Raw genomic sequence first — 13,852 nt, 5'->3', positions numbered from 1 at the left:
GTTTTTGACATCCAGGCCCACCCCCCCAATGCTTGTGGGGAGAAAACCTTGTTTTAGATATAAATAAATGCAGTATGTTCTTAAATTCTTATAGTCATTGTCATATGCTCCTTGGGCCAGAAATTTTGGATCTTGCCAAGCTACTCAAATCAGAGATGTCAGAGAAGGTGCTCATAGACAGTCTTTCAGTAAGGTTTCAGCACTAAGGGGGAAGTGTTTTGTGGGAGGCAGCTCCTCTGAGTTCTGTGAATACAATTAATGTGTTCTATGAAATGTGTTATATGAAAAGATTTTGCATCACCAAATTTCATGTGAGAAATATAGTCCCTAAAGTGGAGCCAGTGTCATATTTGTGGCAGCATGGGTGTTTGGGTCTTGCCAAGTAGACTTGGCGCACACTTGGAAAGAGAGGTTTGTAGAAGGTGTACATAGGTCAGGGGTGGGCAAAATATGGCCAGCGGGCTGGATCCAGCCTGCCAGGTCATTCTATCCAGTCTGTGGGGCCCTTAAAAAAAATTTAGAAAATTAATATGTATTTATCTGTCCTTGATTCCTGTCAAAGATGACAGGGACCAGGGGCAGTAGGACTCAGAGGAAGCCCTGGCGGGCTCCTGCAACAGCAGGGCCTGCCTGACCTGACCCCCCACCCCCAGCTGGAAACTCCAGCAAGGGCTTCTGGTGTAGGACCATGTGGCTCCTCGTGGTTGCACCAGTGCAGGAAACTCAGGTGGGGGTCAGGGAAGGGCAGGGGAGGACCAGATGTAGGGAACATGCTGGTGCTGAGTGCAGCAGAAAAGCAGCCCCGCCCCATGGCCTGTGCTCCCTGCTGCAGCCACTCACAGCCCATGCAGAGCTGTCTGGAGCAGGCCCAGGCAGCCCCATGTGGGCTGCGAGCAGCTGCAGCACGGAATGCTGGCCACGGGGCGGGGGAGGGGCTGCTTTTCTCTGTGCCCAGCACCAGCTTGTAACCCGGCCTTGCGCCTGCTCCAGGCTCACCCGTCGGGGCTGCGCCGCAGCAGGAGCACCTATGGCCCCCCTGCTTGCCATGCTGTGCAGTCTTTGCTGCTGCTGCTGCCTGCCTGGAGCTTCTACACTGGGCAGCACAGAGGCAGCAGTGGCAGCCTCACCACAGCCTACCACGGTACGAGCTCTGGATGCGCAACAGCAACAAACACAGCCTGGCGTGGCAAGCAGGGGGTCGCTTTCCTCTGGGCCAAGCAGCTGCTGCCGCTGTGGCACAACACTGATGAGCGAGCTCGGAGCTGGCGCAGGGCCGTCTGGCAGCAGGGGTGGGTTACAAGCTGGTGCTAAGCGTGGGGAAAAGCGGCCCCTCCCCCCCATGTGGCAGGCGCCCTGTGCTGCAGCTGCTTGCAGCCCACGTGAGGCTGCTTGTGTCTGCTCAGGACAGCCCTGCATGGGCTGTGAGTGGCTGCAGCAGGGAGCGCTAGCCTCAGAGCAGGGGTGGGGCCACTTTTCCCCTGTGCTCAGCACCAACTCGTTCCCTGCTGGGAAGTGCGGGGTTAGGGCTGTGTGCTATCCCCTGCCTGTACAGCAGGGCTGAGGAGGTGCAGGAGCATGGGGCCCACACTGGTGTCCTGGGGCCAGCGCTGGCCCCACAGACCCCTGCCAGGCTGTGATCCTCTCTGGGCCCTACTGGTGCTGGCCCTGACTCACTGGTCCCAAGACATTGGGACATTGGTCCCAGATGGTGACCAGGGGACGGGGCACCTTTCAAGGTGCAGAGCTATCCATGCAGCCCTCAACAGCTTGCCAAAACTGGGTTTACTGGCCCTCTGCCTGAAATAATTGCCCACCCCTGACATAGGCAGTGTCTCTAATGTCTACCAAAGACACATCAGCACTGACGGTGAAGAGAGTTTTGCTGGAAGCAAGTCCTCTGGGTTATGTTAAATGCAACTAATGTGTATGTGTATGCTTGGTTTTTCGTTAAACAGAGCCCAGTCCAGTTTTTGATATCCAACCCATAGATATCAGCACAGATCAAGTGAATTTAACCTGGAAGAACAATGATTCAGCTGCTCATAACTATACCTATGAGATAGAGATTTTCAAAGATGGAAATTCAGCTCTCCGGACTGAGACAACCCAAATCACGGGAGCTGTAATTACAGGTTTAGAACCTGGTACACTCTATAACTTCACAATATATCCACTAGCACCAGATAGCAGAACTAAAGGAGATGGAAATTCCGTGACCGTCTACACCAGTAAGTCACCTGTAGCTTGCTTGCTATTTAATACATTCACCTTGTCTTTTGGGCCCCCATCTACACCCTCTGTGCTCATGGACTTGTTTACATAAGAAAGGTACTGTAGATTATTGCAGTGCATTTGTTTGTATAATAAAGATTTATGTTTCCATTAAAAAAACATTTGGTCCTGAAGACATTTTGCATCACCAAATTGCATGCAAGAAATATAGTCTCTAAAGTGGAGCCAGTGTCATATTTATGACAGTGCAGGTGTTTGGGTCTGGCCAAGTGGACTTAGCACACCTGAAAAGAGGTGGGAGAATATGTACATAGGCAGTGTCTCAGATGTCTACCAAAGAGACGACAGCAGTAATGGTGAAGAGAGTTTTGCCGGATGTAGGACCTCTGGGTTATGCTAAATTCAACTGATGTGTGTATGTGTGCTTTTTTTTCCCTTAAACAGAGCCCAGTCCAGTTTTTGGCATCCAGGCTATAGATATCAGCACAGGTTATGTGACTTTAACGTGGAAGAACAATGATTCAGCTGCTGATAATTATATCTATGTGATAGAGATTTTCAAACATGGAACTTTAATGAATGAAACATTCTCAGAGAGCGCTGCTGTTGTTATTACTGGCTTAGAACCTGGTACATCTTACAACTTCACAGTATACCCGCTAGCATTGGATAACAAGACACGAGGTTACTCAGATTCTGCAAGTGTCTGTACAAGTATGTCATAAAAATTTATGCACATACCTTTTCTTCCTTGTCTTCTTTTGCTCCTTCTCTGTACACAGATTTGTTTATGTGCTGTATATTTTCATCTTGTCTTTACATTTCTGCTATAATAGTTTGTCTTTGAAAACCTGTGAGGTCATTGGATTGACATATGAGAAACTGGCTCATTTTCCACTAAGCCTTCATTTCACATCTGCAGTTTGTGATGTGAACCCTCTCTTCCCCCTGCTCTGCAAACAGCACATTTCCTCTTAGTCTGTGCCCCCCACCCTCCGAATTTCCAGAACAGCCACTGTTTTCCCTCTGCCTTTGGTGGCTGTAAGAAGTGCAAATCATGGTACAAGTCTGACATTCAAAATAAACCTGAGAAGAGAGATGGGGAAATGATGGCTTATTTCTTCCTTTAAATTCAGCATGAAGTGCTCAATTTAGTTTAACTACTACTTAGTGCAGCCTGGGTATTCTGAAGGGACTATATTGAAAGCTGTTAGGCACCTAAAGGGATGCAAATCTCATCTGAGGGCAAGATGAGGGGCTTGGGCCTGTTCTGTGAACCAGATTGGGCCCACAGTCCTGCCTCAGGTGTTAGAACTAACCCACAGGCCAGGCCAGAACAGGTGCCTGATGTAGCACGCAACTTGGACTGATGCCATGTGCTGCTTGCAGTGTGCACCCCTTGTGCAGCATGCACTGGGCCCAGCCCATTTGCAGCATGTGTTGCATGTGGTGTCTGCACCGAATTGGCCTTGTGGGTTGGCTTTAGCACATGGGGCCAGTCTGTGGGCCTGGTTAAGACTGGCCTTGGATCCAGCATGCAGGACTGGTCCAGCACAGGTGCTGCGTGCAGCATGTGCCCCCAACAGCGTGTAATGGTTCCAACTCCTGCACCATGTGCAGCCTGTGCCAGATAGTTTCCATGTGCCGTATACAGTGTATGAGGCATGGGCCAGTGTGTGCTGCATGTGGTATGCCAGTCTGATACCTCACAGGCAGCCCTGCAAGTCAGATGATAGGGCTCTGTGAACCATCTTTGACACTCCTGATGTAGCTGAATGCCAAATAGGATTTTCACGTGCACTATTGAAAGTCCTGTTAGGTGTCTATATCCATCTTTATTAAATTGCGCGCGCGCGCGCACGCCCACCCACCCACCCACACACACCCCTTTGTCATCTAGAGAGTGCTGAAGTGCAAAGACATTGTTCTATTCCCTACAGTTGGCAAACTTGGCCCATTGTTATGGAAATTCCTCTGCCAATTTTATACCAACAAGAAAGTTACCACAGCCCGAAAAACTATTTTCAAAGTATTTTATATTGTGTAAATGCTGCAAAGCTGCTAAAAGGAGAGCTGAAGATATGTGATGTTTCACAGACATTTTAAGAACTTCTGTCCCAATGATGTAAGTAGATTGCAGATAACCATACTGCTCCATCTTCTCCCTTTTTTGCAGATCCTGCACCACCGCGTGAATTTCATTGTGAACAAGTGATTAAAAAGCCTGAATTAAAACTAAATTGGATATGTCCTCTTGGCAGTAATTCTGGCTTCAGCATAAAGCTATCTAATGGCACATTGACTAGTGAAAGTTCGGCTTCATCTTGTAAATCAGGACATGTAAATACAAGTATACAAAACTTAAATTATTACACCACATACTATATTAATATTACAACCAATTCATGTGGGAAATACAGCCTTCCAGAGCAAAGAACGTGTGCTACAAGTATTACTGGTGAGTATGAAAGTTTGAGGTGGGGGTTGGGAGGAAGTATATGGGCCACAAAAAAAAAAGAGTTAAAGATTTATAAAATCATGGAATCATAGAAAAGTAGACCTTTGGAGGACATCTAGTCCAACCCCTGTCAGCCAGAGATCCCAATCCAAGCCATCCTATACAAATCCATTGTCTAACTGATTAGTAAAAGTACACAATCAACCCTGATGCAACCACAAGAAATAATACCTTATCTTGCCACAGGTAAGGTCAGGAGACAATGGTAGCCAGTATCTAATGGTAGCCTGCTACAAGGGTATTGAAATACAGTCGAGATCCCAGGAAGAGGACTACGTTTCTTCCCGCCCACCCCCCCTCCCAACAGAGAAAGGAAAAAATCCCTGCAGTCTGTACCAGTCTGAGACCACATCTGGAGTATTGTGTCTAGTCTTGGGCCCCCCCGCTACAGAAAGGATGTAGACAAATTGAAGAGAGCTCAGTGGAAGGCAATGAAAATAGGGGCTGGTACACATGACTTCTGAGGAGAAGCTGAGGGAGTCTGGAGAAGGGAAGACTCAGAGGGATTTAATAGCAGCCTTCTACTACCTGGAGGATGGTTTAAAAGAGGATGCAGCTAGACTGTTCTCCATGGTGGTAGGTGACAGAACAAGAAGCAATGGTCTTGAGCATCAGCAAGGGAAGTTTAGATTAGATATTAGGAAAAACTGTATCACTAGGAGGGTAGTAAAACACTGAAACAGATTACTCAAAGAGGTGATGGAATCTTCATCCTTGGAGATTTTTAAGACCTGGGTGGATGGACAAAGCCTTGGCTGGGATGATCTAGTTGGGGTTGGTCCTATTTTGAGCAGAGGGTTGGACCAGATGACCTCCTGAGGTCCCTTCTGACCCAAATTTTTTATCATTCTGTGACTGTAAGGTAGAATTCTTTCCTGGCTCCAAATATTGCAGTCATATTTGGGGTCTGACCTTGAGTGGAGGGGCAAGACCCTCTAGCCAGGAACCTCTGGGTGTACATCTCAGCAAAGGCATTGTCACATCCCAGTCAAAATCCCCAGCCGTGGCTGCTGCCAACACCTAATATTTCTGAGGAAGGTGAAAAAAGCCTCTGACATGTAGCAACAGAATGGGAAAATATTTCTTTCTAGTTCCACGTGGCAGCCAACAAATCCGAGAAGCATGGGAAATCCCAAAAAGAGAGGATAGGCACAATGAAGAACTTGCAGTGTTATACAGTGAATCTGAAAATTCAAGTTATGAGTAAAATTCTTTATTTCCCTACAAATCCCATGTGAGCCACAAATGAAAAGTGTGTAGAGCCAGTATATATATGAAGTGTATAGAACAGGAGCAGGCAATTATTTCGGGCAGAGGGCTGCTTACTGAGTTTTGGCCATCTGTTGAGGGCTGCATGAGTAGTCCTGCCCCCTGGCTGCTATCTTGGGACCACAAGTCCCACACCCTAACCTCTGACCTTTGCCATCAGAAGTCCCTCCCCTTGCCTCCCTCCCCTTGCCCCTGGAACTACTCCTTAGGGGAGAAAAACCCAAATTATATACTAAAAATCAAACACCCATAATAATATATTTTCATTTAATTTAAAAAAAAAATGTCCTGATTTGTGTGCGTTTGTGCTGTATATGTAGAAGTGATTGCATAATAGCTCAAAATGCAGTCTTACTTGTATTTAGTGTTGGGCGTGCAGGATTGGTGGGGGAAGTATCGATGGGTGGGTGGATGGGTGTGAGGTTTGTGGGGAGCTGTGGGTGGGTATGGGGGTTTGTGTGGATGTGTGTGTGGGTATGGGAGCATGGTGCAGAGCGGCCAGAGAATGGGTAGGAAAGTGGGGAAAGCGGTGGCAGGGGCTGAGGGGAGGTGAAGCGAGCGGGAGTGTGGGACATGCACTAGTGTCCCAGGGCCAGTGCCAGCGGGGCCCAGAGTGGGGCGGCAGGAGAGCAGGGCGTGGGCTGGGAGGGGTTTATGGTGCGGAGCTGGGCTCTGTCAGCAGAGAAAGGGGGGGAACCCACTTGGTTCCATAGAACCCCTGCTGGCTGGGACCCTGTGCTCCTGCCACCCCGTTCTGGGCCTGTGGGCACTGGCCCAGGTCATGAGCATGGACCCTGTGCTCCCGCCCAGCTGTCACTGTCTTCTGCCCGCTTGCTCGCTCCTAATCCCCTCCTCCCCAGCCGGGTGCAGAACAAACTGCTGCTCAGCATGGGGGAAAAGTAGCCTTTCCCCATCCCCATGGCTGGTGCTTCCTGGTGCAGCCACATGGAACTGTTCTGTCTCTCCACCATGTTGCTGCTGCCCTTTGGGGCAGTGGTGGCAGCAGAGAGCAGGTATAGGCATCCCTGTGTGGGCTGCAAGTGACTGCACCAGGGGGTACCGGCAGTGGGATGCGGAGGGGCTGCTTTTCTCCCGTGCTGAGCAGCAGTTTGTTCTGTGCCCTTGCTGCTCAGCCTGGGCCCTGCGCTGGCTCTGCACTTACCCATCGGTGTTGAGTAGCCGCCGCTGGGCACAAACTGCTGCTCGGGGCCTAGGAAAGTGGCCACTGTCCTTGCTCCTGCCAGGCAGTGTTTGCTGTGGTCGCCCAGAGCCTGTGCCACATTAGGCTGTGGTGTGGCTCCTTCACCACCACTTCTGTGCTGCCCAGTGCAGCAGAGGTGGCTGTGTGGAGCACCTGCACTGGCCAGCTCACAAGTGACGGTGCTTACCATGGGAGAAAAGCAGCTCCTCTGCCTCCTGCTGCTGGTGCTCCCTGATGCAGCTGCTTGCAGCCCACATGGGTCTGCCTTTGCCTGCTCTCCACTGCCACTGCTGCCCCATGGGGCAGCCCAGAGGCAGCAGTGATGCAGCGGAGACACAGAACAGGCTCGCATAGTGTCTGGATGGCTGCACCAGGAAGTGCTGGCACAGAGAGGAGGAGGGGCTGCTTTTCTCCCCCTCTGAGCACCAATTTATTCCATGCACCCACTGCTCAGCCCAGATGGGCGAGCGTGGGGTTGGGGCTGCATGCACTCATCCCTGCCTGTACTGTGGGGCTGGGGCAGGGTGGACTAGGAGCAAGCAGGTGCATGGGAGCCAGCGACAGCTGAGCGGGAGCTCAGGACCCACACCTGCACTGTAGGGAGATAGGGTGGGTGGGGCAGGGGGCAGGCAGCTGTGCTCTGCCCCAACCCACCATCCCTGTCACCTCTGCACTCTATGCCTCTTCCCTCCCGCCTGCAGCCTTGGGCCCCATCTGCCCCTACCACCACTGAAATGGGGTTGGGTTGTGGCCATGCTTCACACCCCTGGTTGGAGTGAGAACAGAGTTTGCCAAGGGTAAGCAGCAGGGAGGGTAGGGTCTGTTGGAGGAGTAGAGGATGTCAGAGTGGGAGTGGGGGGAGGCTGTGGGACCTGAGACTGCAGAGAGGGAGCAGAAGTTGCATGGTTGGAGATGGAGGGGGGAAGGAGAGGCAAGAGCCTGATGCTGTGGGGTGGGGGGGCACAGATGGTGTGGGACAAGCTGTCTGCCGATCTACTGCCTTCCTCACCACCTGCCCCCCTGACATTGCTTTTCCCATTGCAGTGGTGGTACAGATGAATGTAAGATGATACTCCAATAATTAGATTATATAGATAAAATATATATAAATTTGTTATAATGTTCTATCTATAGAATCTAATTATTGGGGGAGTGAACTTAAATTCAGGGTTGTCTTGGATTTAGGTAAGTGTGGCATATCTTGTGTATGCCTGTAAGTGCCACTGAAATATGCTGAATCATGGGGGGTTGTGCCCTATAGATAAGTTGCAGTAATATGAGACCATAGAAAATGATAGGCTTTCTCTTTAAGATTTTTTTTCCGGGCATTTGGAGAAAATAGACTTTTCAGCATATCATGCTTTCTCCATAGCAAACTTCTTTCTCCTTAATTTGTAGTAAGAGTCTAATTGATATTTTCTCTGCTTCTAGACCCTCCTGCTCCAAGTGCAGCCCCTACAATTACAGCCATTAATCACAGCTCATTTAAAGTTTGGTTTAGTCCGTTTGAGTCTAAACATGGACCCTTAAAGGCCTATGCAGTCCTAATCACAACTGCTAATGGTAAGATGACATTATTACACTGTTCTGAGGTGATGCTATGACTTCCCAGGTGTGTGCTTCTGAAAATTGGACATCATCATGTGTGTATTCAACAGAATAGACTTTTTTTTTAAATGAACTCATAGCTTTGCACATTATTTTAGGGTCCTAACAGATGGTAAATAGAGAGAGGAAGTTACCCCTAATACTTGCAGTCACAATTCAAAAACTTAAGGGTGAAGTGGTGGCCCCAAACAATGTCACAACTCTTACTAATTTCATAAGGCCACAGTTGAGCTTCTGCCTAAAATATTCCAGCTCACACAGGCTTCTCAAAAGAGCAGGTTGCCACAGCGCCCTGTGTGCCACTTCCATATTCGTGTGCCTGTAACCCCAGCCACAAAAGTGCGTGGTGTCATTTGTTTTTCACAGAACGATTTTAGGGACTCGTAAAAAACTTCTGAACTTGGAATGTTTTGTCCATTTCTTCCCATCACCACCAACCCCCTTCCAAAAATATTATAATCAAATATAAAAGTAAATAAATAGGACTCCTCTCCAATTTTAAATTTGTTAACCATGGGTGGTTATCTTTATGGATGAAATGCAGGAATAGCACTGTTGGTGTCATGCTCAGGAACACTGAATGTAAGAAACTGCCTAGAGATTGATATGAACCTCTTTAAAAGGTCAAACCAAAGAAAATAATATAAATGGATAGCTACAGTGTTATTGGCTGTTGATTCAGAAAATTGGGGAGGTGGTTCTTTGCAATTTGATGTCAATTAAAATCTTGTTTCAGTCCTGAAAAAGCTTAAAGAAAGGCAGCCTATGCAGTACATTTTCCATGTGCAAGGTTTCTAATGACTTCCTTATCTAGGACAATGATCCTTCTACTTACTGTTTTAACAGTGAGCATGCATTTCCCAGCAGTTTGGGTGTAGGTCTTCCCTCTCTATTTTTGTTTAAATACATGTTCAGTAGAGAGTAGTAATGTAGCTGTATTCAGTTATACAACCCTGATGGTTATATACCAATGGTAATGGACTAGCTTCTTGGATTCCATTATTTACAGTCTGTGTTAATCAGCTGTTCCAAAATTGCTGTTTTAACATGGCGTCTTATCAACATGTTTGAATTTTTTTCATACATTTCTAACTAGTAACATCAAATCAGGATTATATTTGAAGACTGTTCTCCCCTTTTTTTGACACACAGCCAAGGTAACAGTTTTTTCTAAGTGTGATTGAAACTGAAATAGAGAGCCAAATTTTTCAACTTCAGATTTATGCTTTACTGCAAAGGGAAAAATTAGGAAAAGGCATGGGTCAGTTAATAATATGGTACAGTTAATAACAACACAGCTACTTAACTTCCAAATACTATTAGCCTTATTGCACTACTACGTTTGGGGTAGGGTTCTGTTATTTGGGACAGTACTGTAATTCATTTATTATTGTTTTTCATCCATATCTCGAATATGATAATACAAAGCAAAGTGCATTTCCGAGGGGCTGTGTTCATTTTTTCTCTCTTATCCCAGGATCTTAAAAAGTCAGTGAGAGCTTTGCTTTTGGTTTGGAGAGAAATGTAGAATCCAGCACAATCTACTTCTGTTGTATGCACACACCCAGCTTTACACCTCACTCCTGAAACAGCTTTTTGTAGCCAGTCTGTAATCTTTTTTAGAGATTGCACTAACACTATATTTTCTATAAGGAGAGGAGCAATTTTAAAACAGCAATGAGTGGGGAGTGAGCTATGCCCTCCTCATAACACTTTGAACTTTTAACTGAGTATGCTATTGAGTTGTCTCTGGCAGCTAGCAGTTCAAACTGCTTTGATACCACAGAGTTTTTACATGCCTCATTTCTATAATCTGCCTTAAAATTCTAGGATTTAGTCTTTCCTTGACAGAATCATGGAGCAGAAACAGGGAGAAATAGCCTAATGGACTTAAACAATCTGGCTTCTTGTTTGATGAGGCTTATTTATTCCGTGTTACCACTTCACCCTGGAATATTGCATCATTAGATTAAAATGATGTTTGATTTGGTTTGAAACATGCTTGAATGACATAAAAGTATTGCTGTCATCAAGCATTAGGAGTCTAGCTGTCACAGTAAATAGTTCTTCTGAGTCTTCTGGGGAAAAAATGTCTAGTTCCCTATAAGCTCCCATTTGATATAATGTTGACTGTTGCTTATAATCATTCACAACAGCCAGTAAAGATGATAAAAACAGCGCTCAAAATTCTGCCTATTGAGATTTTATGTGCTGAAGACCTTGCCCTCTAAGAGGTGGTCCTCACTAGAAAACAAGGTCATATTTATTAACAGACTGCTTCTCAAGATCATGTTCTGACTCATTGTGAAACACCATTTTGTGGGCAATAAACTAGGCACAGGTTGTGATGAATGTCCTGTTGGCTGGTTATGGGGACACTTCAGGTTTAATTAGTTGACACATTACCAAACTCAGTTTGCCCCTTTCAAAACAGTCTAATGGTTTTAACACACTATACTTGTTCAAATGCCTTCTCGAGTTCTTGTTCTAACCTGACAATCTGTCCAGTGAATCACTGGATTCTCTGTATCGACAATTTCATTATGAGTTGTCTTTTGTGGACTAGTTGATGTTTGCAACATCCGATCTGCCACACACATTACAATTGAAAAAAAAAGGGTATTAAAACAGCCAGTGACTTTTTCTGAGAGCAAAAGCAGTTAAAATAAATTGCTTTACAGTAAAAAGAGTAGAGTGTTCTCAGACTTTAATTTTAATCCTAGTACCCTAGGAATAGTCAGAATCTTATTCAATATTTTACTATAGGTGCCCTCTCAGTTATGTTGTTTTTACAGAAATGTAATACTTGATGTATATGTTGTCTCTTGTCTTTCAGAAGATAACAAGCCTTCAAAAAATAACCTGAACTTCACATACAATGACTTCATGGCAGAGAAAACAGATACCTATGTAACATACGTTATGATCATTGAACATACAAGGGCTTCTCCCTCAGTCTCCAAAAGTCAGTCTTACACAGTTGTAGTAGGAAATACAAACACCACACTTTCTTATTACAATGGACCACTGAAGCCCCTTGGTTTATACAGGTATTTATTTCAATTTATTATTTTATTTCCCTTGTACACATATGAAGTCTAAATAGTGATCTGATCATAAATATTGCTTGCTAGGATTGAGTGGTTAACATAATCTAATACAACTATTACATTTCCTTCTCTTCTCCCCAGGGCTTCTGTTGCAGGTTTTACTGATATTACCTATGCCAATAATAAAACCGGACCTATTGTCGAAGAGAGGAGCTATGTATCATTCACACCTTATTCTGGAGTATTTCAAGTACCCCAGAATCCAGGTACCGCTAAAATAAAATAGTGGACTGCCTAGATCCTAAATATTTGGTCTAGATGTGTTTAGGAAAACACTTTCTGATTTCAATGTAGAGAGGAAAGGGTCTGTTTTGTAATGTTTTTGTTTTGTAATCTTTAAGTATACAGTTCATCAGCTCCACATAAATTCTTGTTTATTCCTTGTCAGTTTTTTGGATCTCAAGTATATTTTAACAATCATTTCCTTCCTTATAGTGGCAGGACATTGTTTAGCTAAACTGTCTTTAGCTTTAAGAACAGATTAGACATGTGCTTGTCTGGGACAGTTTGGATAGGAAAGATCCTGCCTTGAGCAGGAGGTTGGACTAGATGAACTCCTGTGGTCCCTTCTAGCCTTACTTTTTCTATGATTGCTTATAGGGATTCCTCACAAGGATCTTGTGAGGAATCTTCTTCGCGGGGATATTATTTTACAGATTTTTCAACACTGATACTAAAGCATAAAATGATATAGATGGATTGAGACCTCCTGTCTCTTGGGTCCCAGTACTCAATTAGAATGCAACTACAATTTTAGCTGAGAGATGGTACAGAAACATTGCTTTTTTTAGTTATTGGTGCACTAGAAGTCTGCCCATTCTGTAAGGGTAGTTTTTAGCATATAAAACTTAGTTTGCATGAGTAATAATTCACTTAATATTTTCTTACATGTTTTCGCTTAAGCTCAGAACTGTTCTTTCTTTTTCTGGGTACAGTCTGTGAAATTATTTCAATCTGAACCTGAGGTAAGATGCACCTCAAACTATCTGATCAGCTCCTTTAGTACAATGGATTGTACACATTTTCACTTGGAGTTGAAATCCATGGCCAAAAATGAAGCCCCGAGTCTGAGAATTCTATGATTAAAGAAAAAATGGGTCAGCTTAAATCGTAGAAAATGAGGGTTGGGAGGGACCTCAGGAGGTTTATCTCATCCAGCTCCTTTCTCAAAGCAGGACCATCCCCAACTAGATATCCCAGACAAGGCTTTGTCTAGCTGGACCTTAAAAACCTCTAAAGATGGAGTTTCCACAGCCAGTCTGAGTAACATGTTCCAGGGCTTTACTACTGTCCTCTTGAGAGAGTTTTTCCTAATATCTAACCTAACCTAAACTTCCCTTGTTCCAACTTGAGACCATTGCTCCTTGTTCTGTCATCTGCCACCACTAGGAACAGTTTAGCTCCATCCTCTTTGGAAACCACCCTTCGGGCAGTTGAAGGCTGCTATTAAATCCCACCTCAGTCTTCTCTAATCTAGACTAAATAAGACCAGATCCCTCAGTCTCTTCTCAGAAGTCATGTGCCCCTGTCCCCAAACCATATTCTTTGCCCTCCACTAGGCTTTCTCCCATTTGTCCACATCTTTTCTGTCAGGGGGTGCCCAAAACTGAACATGGTACTCCAGATGTGGCCTTACCAGTGCTGAATAGAGGGGATTAATCACTTCCCTTGATCTGCTGGCATCACTCTTACCAATGCAGCCTTCTTGACAACAAGGGCATGCTGCTGACTCGTATTCATTTTATTGTTCACTGTAACCCCCAGGTCCTCTTCTGCAGAGCTGTGGCCCAGTCAGTCAGTCCCCAGCCTGTACTGGTGCATGGGATTGTTCCATCCTAAGTGCAGGACTTTGCACTTATTCTTATTATCTCTATTTACAATGCCAGGAGCCTGGGCAACAAGCAGGACGAGCTC

At 45.6% G+C, this 13,852-nt stretch overlaps 1 protein-coding gene across 8 annotated transcripts in view; it reads left to right on the top strand.

Moving 5' to 3' along the window:
• Positions 1 to 13,852, top strand: part of PTPRJ (protein tyrosine phosphatase, receptor type J) — a 135,102-nt gene that overhangs the window by 102,977 nt on the left and 18,273 nt on the right. For 5 of the 8 annotated variants that reach the window (XM_019551730.1, XM_019551727.1, XM_019551733.1 and 2 more), the window contains 6 exons: positions 1,956 to 2,228; positions 2,677 to 2,946; positions 4,409 to 4,690; positions 8,652 to 8,783; positions 11,665 to 11,878; positions 12,020 to 12,144. In XM_019551730.1, coding sequence (XP_019407275.1) covers positions 1,956 to 2,228; positions 2,677 to 2,946; positions 4,409 to 4,690; positions 8,652 to 8,783; positions 11,665 to 11,878; positions 12,020 to 12,144 — 1,296 coding nt within the window. The remainder of the gene's footprint in view (positions 1 to 1,955; positions 2,229 to 2,676; positions 2,947 to 4,408; positions 4,691 to 8,651; positions 8,784 to 11,664; positions 11,879 to 12,019; positions 12,145 to 13,852) is intronic. The other 3 variants (XM_019551728.1, XM_019551732.1, XM_019551734.1) reach the window with 2 other exon arrangements.

This window comes from Crocodylus porosus, unplaced genomic scaffold (genome assembly GCF_001723895.1).
Source record: "Crocodylus porosus isolate Cpor-Errol unplaced genomic scaffold, CroPor_comp1, whole genome shotgun sequence".
In the NCBI taxonomy this organism is placed as follows: Eukaryota; Metazoa; Chordata; order Crocodylia; family Crocodylidae; genus Crocodylus; species Crocodylus porosus.
Note: the sequence above shows the minus strand (reverse complement) of the source record. Positions and strands in the feature narration are given on the sequence as shown.